The sequence below is a fragment of the Vollenhovia emeryi genome, unplaced genomic scaffold (assembly GCF_000949405.1).
Source record: "Vollenhovia emeryi isolate VEMERY1.0 unplaced genomic scaffold, V.emery_V1.0 DF939167.1, whole genome shotgun sequence".
In the NCBI taxonomy this organism is placed as follows: Eukaryota; Metazoa; Arthropoda; class Insecta; order Hymenoptera; family Formicidae; genus Vollenhovia; species Vollenhovia emeryi.
The window spans coordinates 1,438,215-1,461,692 of NW_011967199.1; the positions used below are offsets into that span (position 1 = coordinate 1,438,215).

General features: G+C 37.7%; 6 protein-coding genes across 17 annotated transcripts; 3 read left to right on the forward strand and 3 right to left on the reverse strand.

Annotated features, from left to right (window-relative positions):
* Positions 1-364: 364 nt before the first annotated feature.
* On the forward strand, positions 365-3,960 carry LOC105564287 (fumarate hydratase, mitochondrial-like). Of its 4 annotated transcripts, XM_012016557.1 has the most exons (8): positions 782-878; positions 1,024-1,069; positions 1,880-2,017; positions 2,116-2,316; positions 2,570-2,852; positions 2,922-3,184; positions 3,268-3,657; positions 3,772-3,960. In XM_012016557.1, exons 2-8 carry the CDS (start codon positions 1,067-1,069, stop codon positions 3,898-3,900), a joined length of 1,407 nt encoding a protein of 468 aa, XP_011871947.1. In that variant the 5' UTR covers positions 782-878; positions 1,024-1,066; the 3' UTR covers positions 3,901-3,960. The 4 variants fall into 4 exon arrangements, with proteins under 4 accessions (XP_011871944.1, XP_011871946.1, XP_011871947.1 ...); XM_012016554.1 differs by lacking the exons at positions 782-878; positions 1,024-1,069 and adding an exon at positions 365-619; XM_012016556.1 differs by lacking the exon at positions 1,024-1,069 and having other exon boundaries at positions 776-878.
* A 141-nt stretch (positions 3,961-4,101) lies between these two features.
* Positions 4,102-6,534, forward strand: LOC105564286 (arginase, hepatic). Of its 2 annotated transcripts, XM_012016553.1 has the most exons (7): positions 4,107-4,915; positions 5,045-5,117; positions 5,217-5,422; positions 5,503-5,666; positions 5,781-5,896; positions 5,970-6,092; positions 6,171-6,534. In XM_012016553.1, the coding sequence occupies exons 1-7, from the start codon at positions 4,814-4,816 to the stop codon at positions 6,404-6,406; spliced, it is 1,020 nt and encodes a 339-aa protein (XP_011871943.1). In that variant the 5' UTR covers positions 4,107-4,813; the 3' UTR covers positions 6,407-6,534. The 2 variants fall into 2 exon arrangements, with proteins under 2 accessions (XP_011871942.1, XP_011871943.1); XM_012016552.1 differs by having other exon boundaries at positions 4,102-4,915; positions 5,970-6,534.
* On the reverse strand, positions 6,429-7,692 carry LOC105564285. 2 transcript variants are annotated; one of them, XM_012016551.1, is made up of 3 exons: positions 7,480-7,692; positions 7,281-7,336; positions 6,429-6,982 (listed from the first exon to the last, which is right to left on the reverse strand). In XM_012016551.1, exon 3 carries the CDS (start codon positions 6,980-6,982, stop codon positions 6,536-6,538), a length of 447 nt encoding a protein of 148 aa, XP_011871941.1. In that variant the 5' UTR covers positions 7,281-7,336; positions 7,480-7,692; the 3' UTR covers positions 6,429-6,535. The 2 variants fall into 2 exon arrangements, with proteins under 2 accessions (XP_011871941.1, XP_011871939.1); XM_012016549.1 differs by having other exon boundaries at positions 7,281-7,387.
* Positions 7,693-7,773: 81 nt separating this feature from the next.
* LOC105564293 (NAD-dependent protein deacetylase sirtuin-2) lies at positions 7,774-11,844 on the forward strand. 6 transcript variants are annotated; one of them, XM_012016566.1, is made up of 7 exons: positions 7,774-7,980; positions 8,070-8,215; positions 8,631-8,873; positions 9,863-10,219; positions 10,693-10,888; positions 10,982-11,174; positions 11,310-11,844. In XM_012016566.1, exons 2-7 carry the CDS (start codon positions 8,185-8,187, stop codon positions 11,379-11,381), a joined length of 1,092 nt encoding a protein of 363 aa, XP_011871956.1. In that variant the 5' UTR covers positions 7,774-7,980; positions 8,070-8,184; the 3' UTR covers positions 11,382-11,844. The 6 variants fall into 6 exon arrangements, with proteins under 6 accessions (XP_011871956.1, XP_011871957.1, XP_011871958.1 ...); XM_012016567.1 differs by having other exon boundaries at positions 8,184-8,215; XM_012016568.1 differs by lacking the exon at positions 8,070-8,215.
* On the reverse strand, positions 11,841-18,389 carry LOC105564292 (probable 2-oxoglutarate dehydrogenase E1 component DHKTD1 homolog, mitochondrial). 2 transcript variants are annotated; one of them, XM_012016564.1, is made up of 14 exons: positions 18,115-18,389; positions 17,859-18,040; positions 17,145-17,434; positions 16,526-16,745; positions 15,820-16,169; positions 14,953-15,174; positions 14,716-14,873; positions 14,304-14,580; positions 13,913-14,120; positions 13,390-13,802; positions 13,148-13,268; positions 12,504-12,692; positions 12,306-12,391; positions 11,841-12,059 (listed from the first exon to the last, which is right to left on the reverse strand). In XM_012016564.1, the coding sequence occupies exons 2-14, from the start codon at positions 18,001-18,003 to the stop codon at positions 11,952-11,954; spliced, it is 2,787 nt and encodes a 928-aa protein (XP_011871954.1). In that variant the 5' UTR covers positions 18,004-18,040; positions 18,115-18,389; the 3' UTR covers positions 11,841-11,951. The 2 variants fall into 2 exon arrangements, with proteins under 2 accessions (XP_011871954.1, XP_011871953.1); XM_012016563.1 differs by having other exon boundaries at positions 17,859-18,389.
* A 560-nt stretch (positions 18,390-18,949) lies between these two features.
* On the reverse strand, positions 18,950-23,416 carry LOC105564291 (poly(U)-specific endoribonuclease homolog). The gene is made up of 9 exons (XM_012016562.1): positions 23,204-23,416; positions 21,979-22,416; positions 21,739-21,801; positions 21,611-21,655; positions 21,473-21,520; positions 21,249-21,395; positions 20,275-20,611; positions 19,479-19,920; positions 18,950-19,375 (listed from the first exon to the last, which is right to left on the reverse strand). The coding sequence occupies exons 1-9, from the start codon at positions 23,265-23,267 to the stop codon at positions 19,142-19,144; spliced, it is 1,818 nt and encodes a 605-aa protein (XP_011871952.1). The 5' UTR covers positions 23,268-23,416; the 3' UTR covers positions 18,950-19,141.
* Between the last annotated feature and the right edge of the window lie 62 nt (positions 23,417-23,478).

A 23,478-nucleotide genomic window follows, 5' to 3' on the forward strand; every position in this document is an offset into this window, starting at 1 on the left:
AGAACCGATTAACCTCCCGTTAGCAGTTAACCGACGTTTGTGAAACTGGCCCTAAGATGAACGTAACCTATATTGCGTTAAAGCGCATGCGCAGAATGAATGACTACATATAATCGCTTAATACATAGAAAGTCAGCCGCCTTGTACATAAGCAGTTAGCAGTCTAGTATTATATAGAAGTCTGTGTGCTGAACGCAGCCATTGTAGCGGAGGCTTAAAGCCCGTGTCCCACTACGTATTGCGGACGCGGATTGGATTGAAATTTAACCAATCACAGTAAAGTTTACTAATCTTAAGTTCAGTAACTTTTACTCTGATTGGTCAAATTTCAATCTAATCCGCGTCCGCAATACGTAGTGGGACACGGGCTTTAGGATCAGTAGGATGCATGTGTAGGAGGCTGAAGTTGACGGCTTGCGCCGACCAGCGCCGACTGTTGTTGTTCTCGTCTTCGCTTAAATATTCGTTAAATAGAACCCAGATTGTCAAAATTTTCAAAACAATAATGTTTAACGTAATGAGGTGCCATCTCCCCAATCAGGGCTTGCGTCAATTGAAAAAATTGTCGGCCTATTCGTCATTTAAGTTATATTTATCCACGTCAACTATGATTAACAAGGTACACGAACCATGCACACCTTAACAAAAGTATTTTTAATCTTGTTATATATACGCACATACAAATATCTTTTATGTAACATTGATTGAATTAACGCAACTAATATTCTTCATGTCACTCACGCTGGCGTCTTGTCTCGTTGCTTTTATTAAAGACTCGCGATAGAGATTGTATTAGTCCTTTTTTTACAAGAAATAATTTTTTTTTTTTACATAAACGAGCTGTCGCGACATTATTGCGAGTGTAAACATGCTGTCAGGTATGGAACAGAAGTTGTGAATATTAAGAGTAACTTTTTACGACTGTATCGGTCAGCACGTCTTACCCGGATACTGGTAAAACTTGCTTATCATGTTTATCATGTATGCGAAGACTACAGACTTCTGCATTCCACTGGCTTTCAGTCTTTCTGCCAACGTGGTACCGACTGCTTACATAAGCCTGGCCATGGTGAACAGCTTTCAAGCTACGCCCTCCACATCTGTAGCATAGATTTATTTGTGTGATACAAATGCGCCGCGATAAAAGTGTATCGCCACCGTCTTTAATACCTCTGATAACTGTAAAAATAGAAAATCCGTCTGACGAACGTTGCGTTGTAATGCAAAGAATCGCCATATGGCTGGTATTTGCCTTTCAGGCGGAGTCATTTTCGAGAGCTGAAGGTCAAATCTGCCTCTTCTAATTTTGTATGGGTACGATTTTCCCCTTCGGTGCTCCGCATATAAATATATGAAAGTGACATTATCATAAAATTAACAATATCGAGAATTTAAATATTTTATATGATAGATTCTTTTTTATATTAATTTCTTTTGCGGTTGGTTTCAGCAATTTCATACATGGAATAAATATATGTACATAATGAATTGCACCGAAAGGTGTTTTGCCAAAATAAAATGTAAACTATTTCATAAACCGCTTGTCTCTTGCAATTTTATTGTCAAACTTTTATATGCATGATATTTAAATTGATTTGTGTAAGGAAATCTGCATGGTGCGTATTGAAAGAAAATGAAAGTAATGTTCAGATTTCAGAAATGATTCAGGAAGCAAACGCGACGTCTTTTGCGATGCAACTTTTGTCGGATAAACTTTTCTACTCTACTCGGTTTTAAATACATTAAAGACGGTAGTAATTGATGCTTTATCCTCTAATAAAAACATACACCCACATAATATACATACGGAATCATAAAATTCAATACATTATTGTATATGTTATCAGCACAATTGTAACTACGTGCTTTCTATGTACAGGAGCAAGAATCGAAAAGCTACAGAGTCGAGAGAGACACGTTCGGAGAATTGAAGGTCCCCTCAGACAAATATTATGGCGCGCAAACCCTTCGGGCAGTGATGAACTTTCCAATCGGCGATACGTTCGAACGTATGCCCGTAAGTAGAAGCAATATATGAAAGAGAACAATAAGTTATATTGTTGCGTCTTTCCATCTCTTCTTGCGTTTAAAAGTAACCAATGATTATTTTTATAGTGCAGGCAGATAATGGCTATGGGCATATTGAAGAAAGCTGCTGCGGAAGTGAACAAAGAGTACAATTTGGACCCTAAAGTTGCCGATGCCATTAGCAAGGCAGCGGATGACGTAATAAGCGGAAAGTTATATAACGATCATTTCCCCTTGATTATCTGGCAAACTGGATCTGGCACGCAAACTAACATGAACGTCAATGAGGTCGAATGTTGTATTATAATGTCAACGGCATGCTAAACTATGATTATCCGACGAAATAAGGACGATAGTCTTATGAATAATTATTTCTTGAGACGGGAAACTTGTAGTCAACCCAACTGGCTAGTTATTTAATTAGTTTATTACACAACGTTTCGGCGTAATGAATTAATTAAATAACTAGCCGGTTGGGTTGACTAAGCAAGCTCTCCTTTAGTCAATAATTATTTCATTTAACAGAATATGTTTCAAATAGGTCATCGCCAATCGTGCAATCGAGATACTCGGTGGTGAGCTCGGCTCGAAGAAACCTGTGCACCCGAACGATCACGTTAACATGTCGCAGAGTAGCAACGACACATTTCCAACGGCTATGCACATAGCTGTCGCCTTGGAGATCCATAAAGTACTGCTTCCGGGCTTGGAAGTGCTACATAAAGCATTGAAGGAAAAAGCGGACGCGTGGAAAGATATCATAAAAATTGGTAGAACACACACCCAGGACGCGGTACCATTGACATTGGGTCAAGAGTTTTCAGGTTTATATCCGTACGCAAACTATTTCAGGGATAGCCCGTAAGATGTATGTACGTAAAAATATTTCGCAGGATACGCTACGCAGGTCGAATACGGTATTAAGAGAGTGAAAGATACGCTTCCAAGATTGTATCAATTGGCTCTTGGTGGCACGGCGGTCGGGACCGGTTTAAATACGCGAAAGGGATTTTCGGAAAAGGCAGTTGCGAAAATTGCTCAGCTCACTGGCCTGCCGTTTGTCCCCGCTCCAAATAAATTTGAAGCTCTGGCCGCGCACGATGCGATTGTCGAAGTACACGGCGCTTTTAATACATTGGCCGTTTCTCTAATGAAAGTCAGTACCGATATATGTAACTGTTAAAAAATGCATTAATATTCTGCTCTGTGTCCTATCGATATATTTTGTAATTTGCGTAGATTGCAAATGACATTAGATTCCTTGGAAGTGGGCCCAGATGCGGTTTGGGAGAATTGTCTCTTCCGGAAAATGAGCCCGGTAGTTCTATCATGCCAGGGAAAGTAAATCCCACACAGACCGAATCGTTGACCATGGTGTGCAGTCAAGTAATGGGTAATCACGTGGCGATAACTGTCAGTGGTAGTAATGGCCACTTCGAGCTTAATGTCTTTAAACCAATTATGGTTGCGAACACCTTGAGATCTGCGAGATTGTTGGGCGATGGCTGCGCCTCGTTCACCAAAAATTGTGTCGTAGGCATTGTACCGAATCTCGATAAGATAAAGAGCAATTTGAATGAAAGTTTGATGCTTGTCACAGCATTGAATCCACATATCGGTTACGATAAGGTATTTATAAATTCATGTTTCTTTAGAATAGGTATGGAAGCAAAAGTTTTTTTTATAGATATATATATAAAACTTTTTACTGTAAGGAGTTGTCTTTATAATTGGCTTTTGCAGGCTGCTATGATCGCAAAGTACGCGCACAAAGAAAAGATCACGCTAAAGGAGTCTGCGTTGAAAAATGGAATTACGGCGGAACAATTCGATCAATGGGTTAGACCCGAACAAATGCTTGGGCCGAAATAATATGTTAAAAAAGTACTTAATAGAAAATATATACGAAGAATATATTTATGTTGTTGCGTATTTCGTGGAGTTTCTCTTTTCTCCTATATTCTAAAATTCACTCCATTGGGTTAGTTTTTCTTTAGAAGATTCTCCTTTTGCTCTTTTATATCTGGTTGGAGACGCTTGAACGGGAAAATGAATGTATGCATACAAAAACGGATTAATCCACAGTCTCCACTCAAGTGGAGAAAAATGATTCTTCGCGGAAGTAAGAAACAGTCATAGAATTTCCGATTTTGTGAATTATTCTGTTTCTGCATGCATTTAATTATATTATTAATTCATATGTACAAACAAATGTGTATATACAAAGTATATACAGTATATACAGATGTATATGCAGGGCCGATGGTTTCAGCCAGACTTCAAGATCTTGTAGGAAATTTAATTCCCAACAATCTTTGATACTTTTTTCGAGACTTTGTTAAAAAAAGGCATACTTAAATATTTTGTGCAAAAATGTATTAACGAGAATTTGAAGTTTTTCAGGCGCTAACTTAAGGAAGCATTTTTGGATCCGTGTTTATAGGAAATTTTGTTCAGAACGAAATTGTGTGTGTGTGTGTGTGTGTGTGTGTGTGTGTGTGTGCGTGTATACATACAGTAGTATGACTCAGAAAAATTTGAAGATTTTATAGGAAATTTAGTTCTGAACAAAATGTCCTATAAAATCTTCAAATTTTTCTGAGTCATACTACTGTATACACGCACAAACACACACATCTACTACTTATGTTTGGTGGTCTTTTTACTTTGTTCATAGCGTCAATAAGATTTCCTTATCAGACAGTTACAGGTCAAAGAACAGATTATTTCTTTATATGTGTGCTCGCAAGTAACTCTGGAATAAGAAAAGGATATAAAGTTCACGATGAACATGCTGACTAAAGCTCGTACAATTTCCACTAAACTAGGCATTCGCTATTACAATGGAAAAGTTGGTATAATCGGAGTACCTTTTGACAAAGGACAGGTGAATATATACAAAATATGCGAATAACAAATCATTTCGATATCCGATACTGAACATGTCTGAAATAAAGATTTACAGAAATGGTAAACAAGAGTATTAAATGTATGTTAAAAACAATGAATTTTACAGGAAAAGGAAGGAGTAGCTCGTGGACCCGAGGTGATCAGAGCAGCAAGATTGGTAGACGAATTGAAAACGTTAGGTAAATCTATGCAGCGGCATACTTTTCTTTTTTTTATAAATATAAATATATTACGCTTGTGCAAGTTAATGCAATTTCTATTTACTCCGTAAAAAAAAGAATTGGATGTGCGAGACTACGGTGACGTGGTTTACAATGCAAGCAATATGAATGACGTAAAAAATATGTCACATCTGAGCCACGTGGCTAGTTGTATGAACAGTTTATCTGAACAAATTCGACAAGTGTTACGCGACGGCAGGCAAGCACTAACGATCGGTGGCGATCACAGCTTGGGCATCGGTTCAATCGACGGACATGTCAAGGTACAAAGTGGAAATACTTTCGTAGACAAGAAAAATCGACGATTCATTAAATCCGAAACTTACACGCTTTCTTTTCGTAGGAAAAGAAAGATGTGGCAGTTATATGGGTGGATGCCCACGCGGATTTAAATACTAACAAAACAAGCGCAAGCGGCAACGTGCACGGGATGCCGGTAGCATTGTTAACTTCGGAGCTAGCCGATTATTGGCCGTATTTGCCGGGCATGGACTGGCAATTGCCGATGTAAGAATATCACAATCATTCGAATATTTGTGCCAATTCATTTTTCAAGCGAATCTAACGAATTGAAATAAACAAAAAGTGAGTCTGACCAGTATATTACTTTTTCTTTTACAGACTATCCATCCGAAACGTAGCTTATATTGGTTTGAGATCCATAGATCGCTATGAGAGATTGGTGATCGAAAAATTTGGCATCATCGCTTACGGCATGGAAGATATAGAACGTTATGGTTCGGGATATAATATGTGCTTTGATCGTCGCGTAAAATGTCCAATGCGTTTAACATACCGATATATTTTCAGGTATTCACGACGTGATACACATGGTGCTTAATAAAATAGATCCCCATAACACGAAGTCTCTGCACGTCAGCTTCGACATAGACGTGCTAGATCCGCTCGAAGCGCCCAGCACCGGAACGCCAGGTTTGCGACACGTCATATCGGTGTATGTACACGCGCGTTGTTCTTACTGCAAGTCTTTATATTTACATATTTGTACAGTGCGCGGAGGGCTGTCTCTCAGAGAAGCGATTCATCTTATGGAGGAGATATACAGAACAAACAGATTGAGCGCAATCGACCTGGTGGAGGTCAATCCACAAATCGGTAGCGAGCGAGACGTGAAGCTGACCGTACAAGCGGCCATACACATTATCCAAGCGGCTCTGGGCTACACAAGACGCGGTTTGCGATTACCTAAGGGCATCACCGACATGCCTTTACAAACGTTCCGCTAACATTCGTTACGTGTACCTTTTATTCTCGTATCACTTTCCATTTTTATTTGTCTTTACGGCACCACTAGTTTTATACACAATATACAAATAAATAAATATCTGTCCGCGTCAGATTCTTAAACGTAAAATCTACTTTTCTCCCGGTGCAAACTCGCCGTTTCGCTCTAGCTCGTAGTGCCTTATCACAAACGTCTTCCCAGGCATATTATCGAATGTAATTTCGATTCTAGACGCCTCAGGCGTGTTGTTGAGCTCACGGTTCAACGTCACCTCGTAATACAACTTCGCCTTTGTATTAGCGCCCGTGAGCGGGAACTGAAACCACTTGTAATTTTGCGTGACCGTTCCGTTTTCGAACTTGTGGCTTCCGTTGCCGTAAGTGATGCGGCCCATCGTCACGGGCTCCCCGAGATACGGCACGACCTTCTTATGCGCAAGTACAGTACTCACGACGTCCTTATAGGCCTCGGTTTCTTTAATGTCATACTGTATGCGAAAATGAAACGCGTAACCCGTGACTCCTATTACAAATCCCCCCAAAGTCGCTATTTTCATGAGCGTCTGGTTCGACACCATCTGCAACGAAATACAGTACAATTTAATGTGACTAGTCAAGAAGCTTGCAAAATGTTAAACTCATAAGATGACATAGTCGATAGAGCCTAGTTTAATATTAATACAAATTCGAATATAATTTATGTATGAATTAAAAGCTAGGCCTAGATATAGCGCAGCACTAATTAATTAGGTAAAAAGTGTAGGAACCAAAGATTTTAATCTTCAGTGATGCTCGAGTATTTATTAATTTATTGGCCTGTTAAACCACGTTCATCTTATACGTTTATCAATTTATTTGAAGAGTATACTTATTTACATTCGCGCGCACTCGTGGAGATATCCTGCTGAAAGTATCACGGAAAGCGAGAGGAGCTATTGAAAGATTATCGAACGTCTTTTTAAATAAGTCATAATTTTTCTTTCCTGAAATTCCATGCAAGATGCAAGAAGTTAAAAGTACACATTGTTGAAAGGTAACAAAATGATCTTAACTCAGTGTAACTAGAAATTCTTACTTTTCAATGAAAAACGTCGCACTGAATTTTCGCCGAAACAGCAACGAGAGGATAACGAAACGGGGTGTCGATCGACGGAGCTTCTCAGGCGCGTTTCACGAAAGTTTCATTGTACTTTACAGCAAAACACCCACGCCGCGATAAAACCGGTTTCTTCTCGTTACCGTGCAACCTAACCTCTTCGAGTCCGGCGCGCTTCAAATCGCTAGGGGAAAATTCAGGGGATTTCCCCTAGGGACTTTCGGGACAGGGACGGGAGAGTCTTGGGAGTTTGGGAGCTGCGCGACCGGAGAGACGACGGGGGCGACACTGAGGGCCATTGATGGCCGCTGTTGACACGCACAGCTGAGCGCGTCAAAGCTACGCAAAACGGCGCGTCCGAAACGCGATGAGTGTGGTGCCGTGCGCGTGTGTATGTGACGTACACTGCGCTCGATAAATCGCCACCTACTTGCGGAATGTGTGCGGAAAAATAATGAGGGGGTCGTAAAAGTATTTTACGTACGTATCGCTCGACGACATATATATATATATAGAGAGAGAAGGAGAGCAATCCTGGCGTCGCGTCTAGCTTTTGGTTTATCGCATAGGCTTCCCATCGACACGCGCGTCATCCTCCGTGAAGTGAATATATCGCCGATATCTATATGCAAGTCGCATCTCGCAAAACTGAATGTTAATCGTGTTATCGCATCGAGTTACAGTATGGACAAGGAGACGAAGGAGAACGGAAGAGGTAATTTTTCAGAAGGCATCAGCGGGCGCGCGGAATTCTCCCTGCGATCGGGTTTTCTCTTCCTCGAATCACGAGTGGATCACGGAATTGGTAGCGCACGGAGTAATGCGTGGCTACACCATGTAAATGCTGTATATATTTTTCTTTTCTCTGTTGCAAAACATTCCTTATGTTTCCCCCTTCGGTGTTGTGCGCGTGTGCGCGTGCTCCGCGCGTTTGTATGCAAACCGATGCAAATGACCTCGAGCCGCTTTTAATATCAATAATAATGCATTAGGTCACGATGGTCAGGACGTTCGTGATCAAATTACGCCGCGTACAGCTTGGACGCTGTGCGCTATTTATTTTTTTTTCCCCCCTCGTTAGAATAACGTGCGTACTACTCGGTGGCATAAGCTCTCGCACCTTGTTTCAGACGATAATGTGAATGAGAAGAAGCAAAACGTCGCGTCTGAATCGTCGGAGGAAGAAGATCATACCGAGATGGAGAGACTGCGCAAATACCTGGCGCAGAAGTTGAAGCTCGTCGACTCGCCGAGCGACCAAGGCGAGGAGCTGCCGGCCCTTAGCAGCCTCACTTTGGACGGAATTGCCGAGTACATAACGAATAACGCAAATTGCAAAATCGTCACCATGGCAGGCGCGGGGATCTCCACCTGTAAGCATAATATGTCGAAGGTACCCAGAGAACGTGCGCGTCTAAAAGACACCTTTAAGACGTCTATTAGACGTCTTTGAGACATAAGACGTCTAATAGACGTCTTAAAGATGCCTTGGACACGCGTGTCCTCTGGGTATATTCTGTATACCTACATCTGTATACTTGTTCTCGAGGGGGAAATCACTGAGGGCATTGTGGTGTACAGATTTGCGGCGTTACTTGGCATTACTGGGCATTTTTTGAGCATTAGTTTGGGCATTAGGCCTTGCTGAGGCATTAGAGAGATAAAATATGATGAAATAAGAGAAGATAAAATAATTAGTGGGCATTGGTGTACAAGATTTGAGTCAGCGATTTCCCCCTCGCATATTCTCCTCTGATAGATAAGTTATAACAAATTGTTTTATAACGTCCTCTACATGTTTTACTTGTCTCTTGGCTGCTTTAGAAATTATATACATCATCGTTCTTATCTCGCTGAGAGTCGTAACTGTTATTAGTTTTCGTACTTTGCCTCGAAAGGCATAAAATGCACTGCGCAAGAAAAATTTGTACCGAAGTTCAACTTCAGACAATCGTGACTTCGCGAAAGCTTGTCGTATTTGAAAACAAGTTCATATTTCACAAGGGTTCTTGTATGATAGAATTTGCGAAAAAGATTCATCGCACCCCGTGAGGCGCGTCGAACTATGAAAAGTTTTGCGGACAAGACACGTCCTTGCTTTTAAAGAGATCACGATAAGGGGAGCAGAGATATTCAAAGTCTGAAAGATTCTCTGTAAAGTAGAGATTTCTAGCTTTAAAATAAAAGAAGAACATTTTTCAAATGCGATAAGTTTTCGCGAAGTTACGATTATTTGAAGTTGAGTGAAATTTTGGTACAAATTTTTGTTGCGTTAATTTTGTTTGCGCACTGTATATAGCAGTGCTTACACGCAGATTGTTAATGTCACAAACGTACTCACGTATCTTTTTCTTTTCTACAGCTGCTGGCATACCAGATTTTCGGTCCCCATCCAGTGGGCTTTACCACAAGTTGGACAAGTATAATTTGCCCCATCCACAGGCTATTTTTGAGTTAGACTTCTTCATAAAGAACCCAGAACCGTTCTTCACCCTCGCGAGGGAATTGATACCGGAAGGCTTCCAGCCGACGATAAGCCATTACTTCATTCGACTACTGTGGGAAAAGGGTTTGTTGTTACGACACTACACGCAGAATATTGATACGCTGGAACGCGTAGCTGGATTACCAGGTGAGAAACTGGTGGAAGCTCATGGAACGTTCTACAGCGGCCATTGTCTTACGTGCCAAGCATCGTACACACTTCCATGGATGAAAGGTACACTTTTATGTCTCCATTTCTTTGCGATCGATTTACTTGAAGCGAATGAATAAGAATAATGTAATATAAGAGTCTATCGTGTGTATTATCTAATTATTATTAAAAATTACACTAAAATTAGTAAATTTTAGTGTACAAATTAAACGCTATTAACTACATATTACAGTTGAAACTTAGGAAGGCAGGGACTGTAACTACGGCCTTGACTTATTATTGTCAGAAGACTATCAGAGTTATCCTGGTTAATTTTTAAACAGTTTAAATCGCCCTTCATTTATTAAGTTATTAACAAATAAAAAGCAAGCGTTAAATATATTAGTAAAATTAAATACAATAAACTGAGTCTTTAAATATGAATTTTATAAAGTAAAAAGCATGGATAATTTTGTAAAAAGTAAGATGTTAGTGATTAATTGATCAAATACTAATTATATATCATATACTATTATATTTGATTTTATAAATGATAGAAAAGATAATGAAAGGCGAAATACCGTCATGCGAAAAGTGCGACGATGGTTTGGTGAAACCTGATATAGTCTTCTTTGGTGAAATGCTATCCGAGCGTTTCCAAACACTTGCTGATCAAGATTTGGAACAGGCTGAGCTTTTGATTATCATGGGATCAAGTTTAGTAGTACAACCTTTCGCATCGATAGTGGACAGGTATATATATACAAGCATTAAAAATGGTTCTGCAAAAATTATTAGAACAGAAATATACAGTATATGTAATTCTGAATATAATTTTATTTTAAGAGTGCGAGCCAGTTGTCCTCGTTTACTCATTAACAATGAAAAAGTGGGTATGCAGGACCGTCTGTCACGTTTCTTAGGTTTACGGCAGGGCTTGGTATTTGATAACAAGAGCACACACGGAGGACGTGATGTAGCTTGGTTGGGTGATTGCGACACAGGTTGTCAACTACTAGCAGACAAACTTGGCTGGGGGGTAAATCACATTTCTATTCCTATGCTTGATGCACATTTCAGGGTGTAAATTAGTAACCGCATGTTCAATAAATATTAAAGTAAAATATAAAATTTTTATGCCTAGCAAGGACTAAGATGCAACTTATAATTTTAGGATGAATTGCAAGCCCTGATGAAAAGAGAACATGAAAAGTTGAAAGCAGAAGAAAAGAAAAGCGACAATTAATTGATGTTAACTGGATAACGATAATTAATAATGCTTTCCTCTAGAAAGAATAAATAGAATATCGAGTTATTGACAATTCACGTCATTTGAAAACAAATGTTACAAGGATACAATTTTACTTAAAATAGGTGATACAAACATTGTTGGAGCTAAGGTAAATGTACAATGTGATTAATTTAAGAAGGTAAATATTCGCGTCAATTTATCTAATTGCTTCTCATACAAAATTAAACGTTACTGTGCAGAATTAGATATTTTACTGTTGCCTGTATTCTTGTTAGTCATTTATTATTTGATTTTTGTATCATATACAAAGACCAAGTGTAAAAATAAAATTTAAGTAAAATTCATATTTAAAATTGTATTATAAATAAGAAGAGCGCTTTATTCTTTTCGATACTCTATATGCTTAATTTAGAGTCTGAAATGTATATCGCCAAATAAATGATGTCTATAATCTGTATTTCCATAACACTTCCTTTATTAATGAAATCATTTAAGACCACTTTTATTGAGTGTATATTTAGGAGATGTACGCGATGAATTTATTAAAGTAGAATCTTCTAAATTTTATTTCAATGTAAATGGTTTAACTATAACTTCGTTAGCTTCTCGTTGATGCATTTTTCCATCTCCAACAGCTGGTGCTGCCATCGGTTCTCGACCGCAATATTTCAACTGAAAATTATATCGTGAAAGAATAAATCATAAAACTCATATGTATATACATTTACCTTATTGTTTTTATAAGCAAAAAATTGAACACTAACAAATCTTAATATTAGAACGTTAGTTAGAAAGTATTGCTAGCTCTAATTATTTAGTATCTGACTTCTGATATGAAAACTATATACATTTAATAATTCATATATATATGTATTCATCTATACATTAATTTCTCGCAATTAATTTAATACAACTCACTTGCCGCCCACACAAGTTCTCAAAACGTGGTTTAATGAAACTCCATGCGCCCATATTTCGTGGTTCTTCTTGACTCCAAATAAAGGCTGAAAACACAATGTGAAACATTGTTCGGAAACGGCTCATGTTTTCGATACGTAACAGTATCATCTTTTTATGTAATTTGCTCGTGTCAACTAATTACATTTCTCCACTTACTTTTCGCATGCTCGTATTTCGTAATCTCTTCTAGTAACTCGTGGACAGGAAATGGACATAAATTTTCTACTCTAATAATAGCTGCATTCTTGTTGCCAGAAGTTTCTCGATAGTTGTCAAGTGCGTAATAATGTTTACCGCTAACTAAAATGATTTTAGTTACGTTGCATTTTTCTGCTTTATTATCCCCTGCAAAGTATATGTATACCTTTTTAAACACAATTACACATTTCTATTACATCAATTTATTTCAGTATTCTCATTAATTTCGTTATCACGTATTTACATTATTTAATTAATACGTACACAAGAGCACCAAGGTAAAGTTAACAAAGAATAAATATCGTAAGATGTTTTATATTTTATGCGAAGATAGATCTGAATAAAATGTAAAGCACATAAATAAATAATTAAATCGTAAATTTAACTGCAATTGAAACACTTGGTGGGAGCAGTGACTGTTTATTTGAAACAAAATTATTCGAATTAATTGTCTTCAACAGTTTATCGATTGTCTAAAAAATTACATTGATATCACACATCAATATTCGGACATAGAATTTAACAGTTATATCCAACGCTTTTTAACATAATACCAACAGACTGAAACAATTCAATATAGCCAAAGAAGAAATATAACTTACCAATAATGGTTTTGAAGCTCGTCCGAGGCTCAAAATCCGACAAGGGTGACACTGCTGCCGGATGACGTAATAAAATTTTAGGTGCCACCACTATCAGAGGCTTCCGATAATACCTTATCATCTATTAAATTTTATAAGGTGTTTTAATTTCATTTAAATATTTATTTTGTCGCTTAGGAAGCCAAGGCTATTTAAATCCTCGCCCCATAGCGCTTTCGCTAAGGAATATTTTTGTCTCCTACCTGTCTTCTTAACAAATGGAAATATTGTGCCGGTTCACTGGGATTCGCAATATGCATATTGACGTCCTCGCCGTCGACGCCGTTCTCCTTGCTGTCCGTTAACTGTAGGAATCTTTCGAGTCTACATGAACTGTGCTCCGGACCAGCACCGTCGTATCCGTGTGGCAGAAGCATTGTTAGGCCGCTGCTCAGCATCCACTTTGCTTCGCCGCTCGTTATATACGTATCGATAACGATTTGAGCCCCATTGAAGAAATCCCCGAATTGCGCCTCCCAAATGGGCAGCGTGAACGGCGACGCTGTGCTCATACCATATTCGAAGCCTAGCACAGCTTCCTCGGATAGAATGCTGTTAGCCACCTCCAATTTGCCAGTTTGATCGTCAACCATCGAATTCAGAGGGATGCAAATATCTAAAAGTTTACATCTGTATGATAATCGTGGATCTCAAATAGGTCTACGTGATAATAACCGTTTCGATAAATCTAAGTTAATATTTATTCGACTAATGTGTCAGGCACACCTCCTGTAGATTGATCAACGAGCATTGCGTGCCTCTGCGAGAAAGTGCCACGACCCACGTCCTGCCCGCTTATTCTCACGTTGTATGCTTGATATAGTAAAGAACCGATAGCCAACGCTTCGGCAGTGGACCAGTCCAATGCGTTACCGCTCTCGATCTTTTTTAGACGATTTTGAACATGAGTCTTCAATAATTGTGGATGAATATCCTACATTACAAAAAAAATTACACTTTATCGATTATGTGCAGGAATATTCCATCTGACTCGTGCGCTTTATGATTTGCTATTCTGAATAATACGAAAGTATTGAGATGAGATTTGATAGTTTTACAAAGTAATTCTTTTGTTACACGTGGAGATATTTTACATATGCACGAGATATATTCTTACGAAATTCGGTGGCACTTGAACACTTTTTTCTCCCACGAATCGTAACAGGCCCAGCTCGACGCCGGTATCCCACTGCGTTATACTGGCTTCAGCTTGTTTCATTCCCGTCCATCTTCCAGCAAGATAAGAGGTTGACTGTCCCGAAGATGCGTCCTTTGAAGATTCTTTTAGGATCTTATTCAACCACGCCGTGTGACTTTCAACGGTATTTTTAACACTTTCTCGAGAAAGTATATTGAGATCTACCAGCTCCTCCACATATCGATCTGGTACAGATCTGTATTAAAAAGAGAGATTTACATTATTTTGCAGCACATTTATTATTTTCTATTCCTCTTATCGAGTACTTTAAAATCATGTCTCTAAATCGTGCATTAAACATTTTTTCCCGTAACTTGTATCGCAAACTTACGGACGGTTGTGTATAATTTTATATATGAGAGGGTTTGTGAACGTGGGATCATCCAGTTCATTGTGGCCCCATCTTCTGAAGCAATTTAGATCAATGAATACATCCTTTCTGAATTGTCGTTGATATTTAAAGGCTATTCTCGCAGCTCGTATAACCATCTACAACATATTTTTTAATTACAATTAAAGGTTCGCTATTAATGTTAACGAATAGAGGTTTTTTACTATGAGAACATACCTCAGGATTGTCACCGTTCACGTGAATTACTGGTGCAGATATAGTTTTCGCTAAATCTGTGCAATATCTTGATGATCGACCCCTCGAAGGTGGAGTTGTGAAGCCTACTTGATTATTAATTGCCAAATGAATTGTACCACCAATTTCAAAATGCGGCGTTCTGCTTAAAACTAAACATTCCTGATTAACCCCTTGTCCCGGATAGGCAGCGTCTCCGTGTACCTGAACATTTAAAATATCGAATCATAATGCAAACAGAGTACATTTTGGAATATAATAAAGAAACAATACAATTCAGTAAAAGAATCGGAGAGAAGAATCTTTTTTAAATCTTTTAATGGTTCGATGTTGATTAATTTTTCCTACATTAATTTTGTAATTTTTTTCTATGTTTATTTAACACAAATTTAAGAAATTTAAGGTCGATATTATAAAAAAGATTATAAAATAATATAATATAATATACGACGTTCTAAAAAAGTTGTAATCCACTCAAAATTCGACGTATTGTTAAAACTTTCAATAACAATTCGAAACGTTGTTGTAAAAATTAGAGTTAATAAGATTTTGGGAATCAAACGTTCAGTCAGAAATTATACAATACCGAAAGTTTATAAATTAAACTATTAAGTCCTGTACAACGTCTATCAAACAGAAATATTAATTCTACTCTACTTGCATTTATATTGAAGCTTAAAATTTTATTCAGGCTAAAGACACTGGCTGAAATGACTGCTACCTTTCTTGAACTATTAATTAAGTTATTAATATATAAAGAAAAGTTATTTTATTATTACTATGCAACGTCGATTATTAATATGATTATCTTGACTACTTGAAGATCTTCACTACTTATCCTATAACTACCTGAATGTTTATTATTTTATCGCTCCATTGCGCGTCTTCATTATCGCCGTACGCGGCTTCTTTAACCGCCTGCATAACTCCTCGCGTTTTTCCCATCGACACGGGATTCACTATTTCCAAATGCGATGGATTTCGTAGCATGGTTACGTGAAGACTTTTCTCGCCTACATTAAGATCAGTGGCGCTTATGAGGTGGCTAATCACATCTCCGGTGCACTTGGTCGCATCCGAAAATTCAGAAAGCCCTTGCAATTTACAAAATAATTTCTCTGGTGGGAAGTTCAGCAGTCCCGTTAATAGATTGAGACGGCCGCGGTGTGCAGCGCAAATAATCACGCGTTCCAAATTATCTGGAATGATAACGTTAAGTAACTTTTTTGCGCAATGAATGCTACTGCTACTGCAAAACATCGTATCTGTTAAGTAGAATGAGTTGAAATCCTAACAGCGTGGGAATAGAAAAAAAAGTTTTTAAAGAACATTTACTGCCTTTTGTCAAACACACTATCAAAAATTGGACTTGGCTAATTATGGTAATTTTATATTTATTCTGAAAACATTGATATTAAAATCTTTAAATATTAATATAACTTAAGTGTTAAAAAATTTTTTTAATTTCTTGTTACACAGAAGTGTATATAAATATATGTATGTATATTTTTTATACTAAAGATACGGCTTTTTAAACTAAGTGTTCGTTAATTACCACAGGCACATAGTTTGAAAAACTCGTGAAAAAAGGCCAGCATACTCTCGGCTCCTTCTCCTCCGTATCTCTTTAGACTGACAAATTTTATGGCCAAAAAGTGGTCGAAAGCCTGACTCTTGAGCATTTCCGTAGCTATCGTTTCGCGCGTTTCATTGCTCAATGGCTCGGCTAAAATTGTCTCCACTGTTTCAGCGAACCATTCCCTTTCTTCTTCCGTCTACTCAAAATCAAAATCTCCTTATCAACAATTTAATCACGATTTATCGTCAAAATATTACGGCAGATAACGAAAGCTATTTTACAACTTTAAATCTTTAGTGCATTCGTAATTTTTGAAAGATAAATTCTCGAAGTTTTATGCATAACAGTGAAATTCTATCGAATTCCATACGATGGTCTACCAAACCATTGAGTGAGATACCACGCATCGCTCTGGAGTCGCGCTGCTAGTATACCATCCGTACTTTATTCAGTAAGTAGGTAAGTGCGGTAAGTGAGAGAGATTTCCCGTGTGGATCTGAATAGCAGTTGGAAGAGCATTCGGCAAGCGGGAGATCCCAGGTTCGCGAATCCTGGTCTAGTCCTAGCCCGTTTTCTCGCTTAAATTCTAAATTACCTCAAGATGACTAAATTCTGTTCCCACGCTATCGCTGTAGGTAGCATGTAAAAATCGAATGGCTTCTTCCACTGTCCCTTCATCTTGCTGTGTAAACAGAATCCCTCGAAAACGGACTCTATCCAGTAAATTTAGTCCAAAGTTTTTCGGTTGCAATTCAGATAATAGCTGTGGTTTGCTAGTTGAAATGGGATTTATATCTGCTTGCTTGTGTCCATGAGTTCTATATGCACTAACCAATCTGTAAAAGTTGCTCTGTCTCGCTCTTTCATCCAGGTATTTTTTTGACACTAAAAAAAACGCTAGTAATAATTATTCACATGCCATGAATTTTTTTAATCAAATTCAAATTCAAAATCAAGTTCGTGGGTGAAATCAAATAAAATTGCGACATACGATAACGCCTTTGGCGTGCACATTGTCGAGCGTATTTCACGATATGATTCGCAGTCTGATCCACATGTTATTTATCACAAATTTGCATCTCTAGAATGAAGTGAATCTAGGACAACGAGCAAATCGTAACAACGAGAATTTGTATATGCACTCGATTTCCCGACTTTTTCTAATAAAACGTTTCTAATTTTGATTTAATTAAACATTATTGTAGACGTAAGAAACGAGCCGAAATGAGATATGTTTCACGTGAACACTTTCATAGCGAAAAGATTAATCCAGAGTTATTTTCATTTCTTTGATAAAAACGGCAAACACCTTCAAAGTGTTTTCGTTGTTTCGGTTTGTATCCGTAAACTCCATTTTCGCTGTGGTATGATTTATCACTGACACAAGAGGCCGGCCATTTCAATCCAAAGCACGAGTTGCCTTTTCTCAGCACGAGCCTTTCAATCGCGTACATTCTTGATGAAGCGTTCTCACGACGATTGCTGGTTGGACTGCAAGCGTGAAGCTCGATTTAATGTCTTGCTCATGAGATCAGTCTCCCCACCTCCGCGATACCCTTGCTTACGTTATGTACTGTGCATCATATGCTGTTACGAGTTGTGTTTCTTATCTGTTTACGTTCTCTATCTGTGTTTCACTACTTAGATTATCTTTCCACAAAACACATACAGCTCTCTGCTGCTCATCGATCTTGCCATTACTCTCTTCTGTTGCACAAATAAATATTGAAATATTAAATATCTACTCTGCATCGGCTATGAAATATAGTGACATTCGATCCTCTTCATTCGCAGCCACTTTCAAAACAGCTGCTTCTCATTATATTGCTACCCATTTTTAGTTCGATATATTATATCTATCTTGCTTCCTTTTCTTTTCTATATTTTCAAATATTATTTTTTCTTTGTATTTAATTAATGTAAATTTTTGCATTTTAAATTTATGTTAGTTATTATTATCATTATTATTGTGTTTTTGCGTTTTCACTCTTCTTATTATAATTGTATTTTATTCTTCTTTTTAATTAATCTGTTTACATCATCAAAGTCTAAATTTACATGCAATCTTTGCCTCATCTACAATAATGTCTATAATATTATCTACAATATTATTGTATATAAAGATTTATAACGACGATATGAATAGTGCTTTAGAATAATTTACTTTATTGTTAAAAGAATTTTTTAATGTGGTCAATTTTGTATGTTTATATCGCATTTGTGTAACAGAATCTTGCAAAGATATAGCCGCATGTTCTATTCTTATATTAAAGTATTAATTTATATTTATTTATTATATTTATATTATTTATAGCATTTATTTATATTTATAATTATTCTAATTAATTGCGATGAGCAGCTGACGGTGACTGATCAAATGCTCATCATGCAACTCGAATATCTCTATGTGAAATATTTATTTGATCACACGTTTTTATCAGAACTTTTTATCTAAATTAAATATACAAAGCATTTATAATATTCAATTATTGCCATTTGGCTTTATAATTAATTATAGGCATGTTATAAGTATGAACAACTTGTTTCTATGCATTCTTTTACATCGTCAAATTCCACACATTTACACAGAATTCAAATGTCCGGGTATGCCGTCCCGATTAAATCTTTTCCTCTATATCTAAATTTATGCGTTATTATGTTAAACTTTGTGCCTCCCAAGGATACAGGACAATTGCCATCTGGTCTTGCGTAGAAACAAACAGTGTAAAGTGCCATCTCCAATTCGGGCGAGGTTCCGATGAACACAGACACAATTGGTTTGTCGTAACCATTGAATTTTGCATGCATCTTGACGATAGATCCCTTCTACAAAAATAAAATTGCATTTGTGTATCTAGATATTTGAATCGGTGGATACGATGAAACTGAGATTTAGCGACACAAGCTTTCTTTACCGAAAAGTACTTACACTTCCTAAATCTGTTTTCTTAATGTAGCCTAGATAGTCGATGTGCCTCTTCGTTTCTTCCGCGTTGAAGAAGATCCAATTGTGTAGTCCAAGTACCTCCGTACCCGAATCTACCTGTTTCGTTTCCGCCATGAAGACGTGCTCGAATCCAGTACAGCAGAGCTTACCCTGCCCGCGCGAAAATAGATTGAACCAAATTCTCCTTAACATATCTTTGTATTCATAATAATCCTTCCTCACAAATCCTTTATCTGCGAGGAAACGCATCGCAGCAGACATCACATTTGTACTCAGAAAAGTATCAACGAGAAGACTCTCTTCCTCTCTTTGAGCTGGGCTAATATACTCGTTTGTATGAGTGTCTAATTGATAATTGTCGAATATCGAGAGGACTCTTTGAATCGTAGGAATCTGGAAAGCTGCGGGATTTACTGTGAGCAGCCTGCAATTAAATGAATAAAAATCAGAGAGGGGAGAATAGGCAGAGCGAATGCAAATGGGGGAAAAAATTAATAAATATCGACCAATATGTATAACACAGAATAAATAAATAAATAACTATTGATATTTTCGGGATCTTATATCTAATGATAGTTTTTGTCAATTTTATACATTCCGTCTTTAACTCAGCGAGAAATGACTCGTCGATCGATGTCGACATCATTTCGACGAATCATTTCTCACTGGGAAGTTTTTGAACTCTGTGTCAATTACTCATTTAAAACATTTATCATTTTCTATATCCTACATTTTTTCTCATTTTGCATATATTATATTTTATTATTATGATTCTTACGGCTGCGGAGCTTGATCCGTCGGACTGCTGCCGGTAGTCTGCTTTTGCAAATTAACTGTTACGTATTGGTTTGCATTATTGTTCGTCTCTTTAATATAAAGCGCCTCGGAAAGCTTTTCTAAATCCTCGTCGGTAATTGTATTTCCTTTACTATATGTTGGATTGCTGGAGTACACTTTCCCAGTTGAGTCTGAGACACGACCAGTAATAGCTGTTGCTCCAGCGGCGGCAGCAGCACTACCTGTTGCTGCGGCCCCCGGTGATGCCGGACGATTGGGTTGAGGGGATTGATCAGGTCGTATCGGTGCTCCGGGCATAGTCCTGCGCTCGTTTTCGCCTGATTCGTACACAAAATATACATTAATCTCTCTGTTGCACTACATTGTTTCAACCATAGATTTTTGACATCAAGAATCATTTGACGCCAGCAGATGAATCAACATGATTAAGCAAAGCAGTTAATCGACCATGACTGGCTATGTGTTTTTAACACAGAAAATTTATTGCGAAAAATATTACCTCAGCCAGGGTTTGATTCATATCTTTCTCGAAAATGTTATATTTTTCATAATTATTTTCATCACCACTAGATTTATGGGAACTCTGTAATATTTTTGTAACTAAATTAAAGCTTACTTGAAACCCTCATTCAATTATATACAATAAAGTTATTTTCTGGAAAGGCATTTTTAAGAAAGAGTTTTCAACCGCAGCGTCATGTATTATTCATAATTGTTAGACGTGCGTTCCTTCCAATGCCATATGCCTCGCGCGTAGCAACCGTAATTGTCGCGTGACGCTGAGCTGTCTCTTCTCGGCAAATTGTGCGGACGCACGCTGTTCCTTATTAATGAATTTCTCATTAATTATTGAGAAGCTCGCAAATTAGTAAAGGACTGTTTAATTTCGCTCTATTTACGAGATGGCTCGGTAACTGCCAGACACCCTTGAGCATTCTTTGTGTAAAGGAATACCTGGATATCCGGGTTGCCTCGGAGAACTTGTAGGTGAAACAGGCCCATGTGCACCACCAGCGACGACATTAGCCCACGTTTGTCCACTTGAAGGTCTATTTGGATTGTTCTGGTCGATTCTAGCGGGTGGTGTTGCAGTAGTAGATCCTGAACATACATTAGATTTTATTTGAGATTTTTACTGAAACTGCAGCGACTGAGTCAACGTGTGTAGAGAAATTTACCGGGCGTTATATAAGGATGAACGGACTGCACAGAAGTCGGCTTCGGCACTATAAAGTTTCAATATTTATTATATTTTATATAACATTTTATATTTAAAATCTTGACTCTACATTAGTAATTATCAGACGGTAATTAACCTGTACTTGTTGATTGAGGCAGGGGTTGAGGCGTATTTCTCGAGCCTGTAAAAATGAGTCAAACTGATTCTTGTTGACACCAAAATTTCAACTTTCTTTGAAATCCCTTAAATTAAATAATATAAAACCTGCTACTGATGGCTGCGTCGGTTGAATCGGTATATTTCCCGATACCGATGTTGGCCTCGAATCTAAAATATTACATAATTTGTAAGTATTCAAATTATTAACATAATTATAATATCTCAGGTAAAATATTAACTTGGTGTGAGCAATACATGGAAATGTGAATTTAACACTCGAATATTTGTCCAATTTTTTTTTAAATTATGGCTCGCAAGGAAATGCTATTCGTACAAAATAACAACCTGTAGGTGAACTGGGCCGCGTCTGACCACCGTTAGTCGCCAATCCTTGACCAGGTGTTCTCGATGGTTGATTTCGTGCTGGCTCCCCAGCTCCCGCGAAATCCACAGCCCAATCCCGATAAGTCTGGCCATTTCCACCGCCGATTCCCGGCCTGTTTGGCTTCGGCGCAACAATATCCAGACCGACTTCGGTCCCTGGATTAGGTCGATTGGGTCGCGCCGAGGGTCGCGCGTTATTTCCTACATTTTGTTGAGCTCCGTTCTGGCCAATTGTCGGTCCCGAATTAGCGGGGTTTATAGCTGGCACTGTCGGTCCTCCAATGATTGTAGCCTTTGTCGGAGTAACGGATTGTACGGATGGTATAGTGGTAGTCGTAGTCGTCGTCGTAGTAGTGGTCTCTTCCTTTTTCCAAAATTTCCATCCTGCTTCACTATTTCCTGAAGGAAAGAATTAGTGAATTATCGAATCTTAGTTTACTCCATGCAAATAAAACTATTTAGTGCACGTAATATTATTGTACACCCAGTAAAAATTTATTATATAAAAATATATATTATATATTTGTAGGTGAAAAAATGTTTATCGAGCATTAACTTCTCGCGAATGCTTTTGAGAATAAAAACGAAAATTGACGTTGAGAATATGTAACATTGAAATTGACGTTAAAAATATAAAACATAGAAATGAGAAGAAGATTATACGTGGACAAATTTATTTTGTATCTATGCTGCTCGATATCTGCACATTTAAAATTGGGTCGGTATAATTTTTAATGTTATTTATCACGGGGTCACAATGGTCATTCGAGATATCGGTATAATCTGGTCAACGTTACAGTAGTATGTTGTACGTGCCTTTTTAACGATTACTTTCCTCTTTATGCGCTTTATTAATCTTTACACATATACATTTCTCGAAATAATTATATTTCCTATCATCGTATATTCTATTATCAAAAGTTATCTCGATGCAACATTGTATTCATTTTCTCTAAACATAAAAACTTTCGAAATAATCGCAGTTTTGTCCTGTTACAAATATGTAAATTTGAAATAATCTTTTTTAAAATCACTAATAATAAGAAGTGATTTTATCGAATTTGTACACGTAAAATATTCTCTTCCCCGCGTATAAAATGATTCATGACACACGCTTCACTCTTTCCTGATTTGTTTCCTGAAATAGTTATGAAATGCGCGATGAAGTAAAAGGAGCAGCGCTTACCGACGTATAGCAACAGCGTGATTGCCAAAACGAGGAAAAAATGTTTCACTATCATGTTCGTCATAAGATGCTGAATCCGTGCTTATATGCTTTTAAGAAAAGACGTGACCTTCGTGACTTGAAACTAAATTCTATTGTAGGCAGTTACACACAAACATGGTACATTGTCCGTGCACGAAGCGAGACTGCGTCTCCGTCTACGATTTTATTGCTACGAGGCGAGCAGCTTTACTTTCCCCTGGCGTCACCGACTCACACATCACAATAATACGAGT

Bases quoted from the DNA above. Each gene is read 5' to 3' on its own strand.
- LOC105564287 (XM_012016554.1), top strand. From the start codon at position 389: ATGTGTAGGAGGCTGAAGTTGACGGCTTGCGCCGACCAGCGCCGACTG. The intron at 2,853-2,921 runs GTTTATATCCGT...AATATTTCGCAG, and splicing joins ATTGGGTCAAGAGTTTTCAG to GATACGCTACGCAGGTCGAA. The intron at 3,185-3,267 runs GTCAGTACCGAT...TAATTTGCGTAG, and splicing joins TGGCCGTTTCTCTAATGAAA to ATTGCAAATGACATTAGATT.
- LOC105564286 (XM_012016552.1), top strand. From the start codon at position 4,814: ATGAACATGCTGACTAAAGCTCGTACAATTTCCACTAAACTAGGCATT. The intron at 4,916-5,044 runs GTGAATATATAC...TGAATTTTACAG, and splicing joins TACCTTTTGACAAAGGACAG to GAAAAGGAAGGAGTAGCTCG. The intron at 5,897-5,969 runs GTTCGGGATATA...ATATATTTTCAG, and splicing joins GGAAGATATAGAACGTTATG to GTATTCACGACGTGATACAC.
- LOC105564285 (XM_012016551.1), bottom strand. From the start codon at position 6,982: ATGGTGTCGAACCAGACGCTCATGAAAATAGCGACTTTGGGGGGATTT.
- LOC105564293 (XM_012016566.1), top strand. From the start codon at position 8,185: ATGGACAAGGAGACGAAGGAGAACGGAAGAG. The intron at 10,220-10,692 runs GTACACTTTTAT...TATAAATGATAG, and splicing joins CACACTTCCATGGATGAAAG to AAAAGATAATGAAAGGCGAA. The intron at 10,889-10,981 runs GTATATATATAC...TTTTATTTTAAG, and splicing joins TTCGCATCGATAGTGGACAG to AGTGCGAGCCAGTTGTCCTC.
- LOC105564292 (XM_012016564.1), bottom strand. From the start codon at position 18,003: ATGTACGCGATTGAAAGGCTCGTGCTGAGAAAAGGCAACTCGTGCTTT. The intron at 14,581-14,715 runs GTAAGTTTGCGA...TTTTTAATACAG, and splicing joins AAAATTATACACAACCGTCC to ATCTGTACCAGATCGATATG. The intron at 12,392-12,503 runs GTAAGTGGAGAA...TTGTGTTTTCAG, and splicing joins GAAATACGAGCATGCGAAAA to CCTTTATTTGGAGTCAAGAA.
- LOC105564291 (XM_012016562.1), bottom strand. From the start codon at position 23,267: ATGACGAACATGATAGTGAAACATTTTTTCCTCGTTTTGGCAATCACG. The intron at 20,612-21,248 runs GTATTCCTTTAC...TGTACGAATCAG, and splicing joins GAGGCAACCCGGATATCCAG to GCGAAAACGAGCGCAGGACT. The intron at 19,376-19,478 runs GTAAGTACTTTT...TTATTTTTGTAG, and splicing joins AGAAAACAGATTTAGGAAGT to AAGGGATCTATCGTCAAGAT.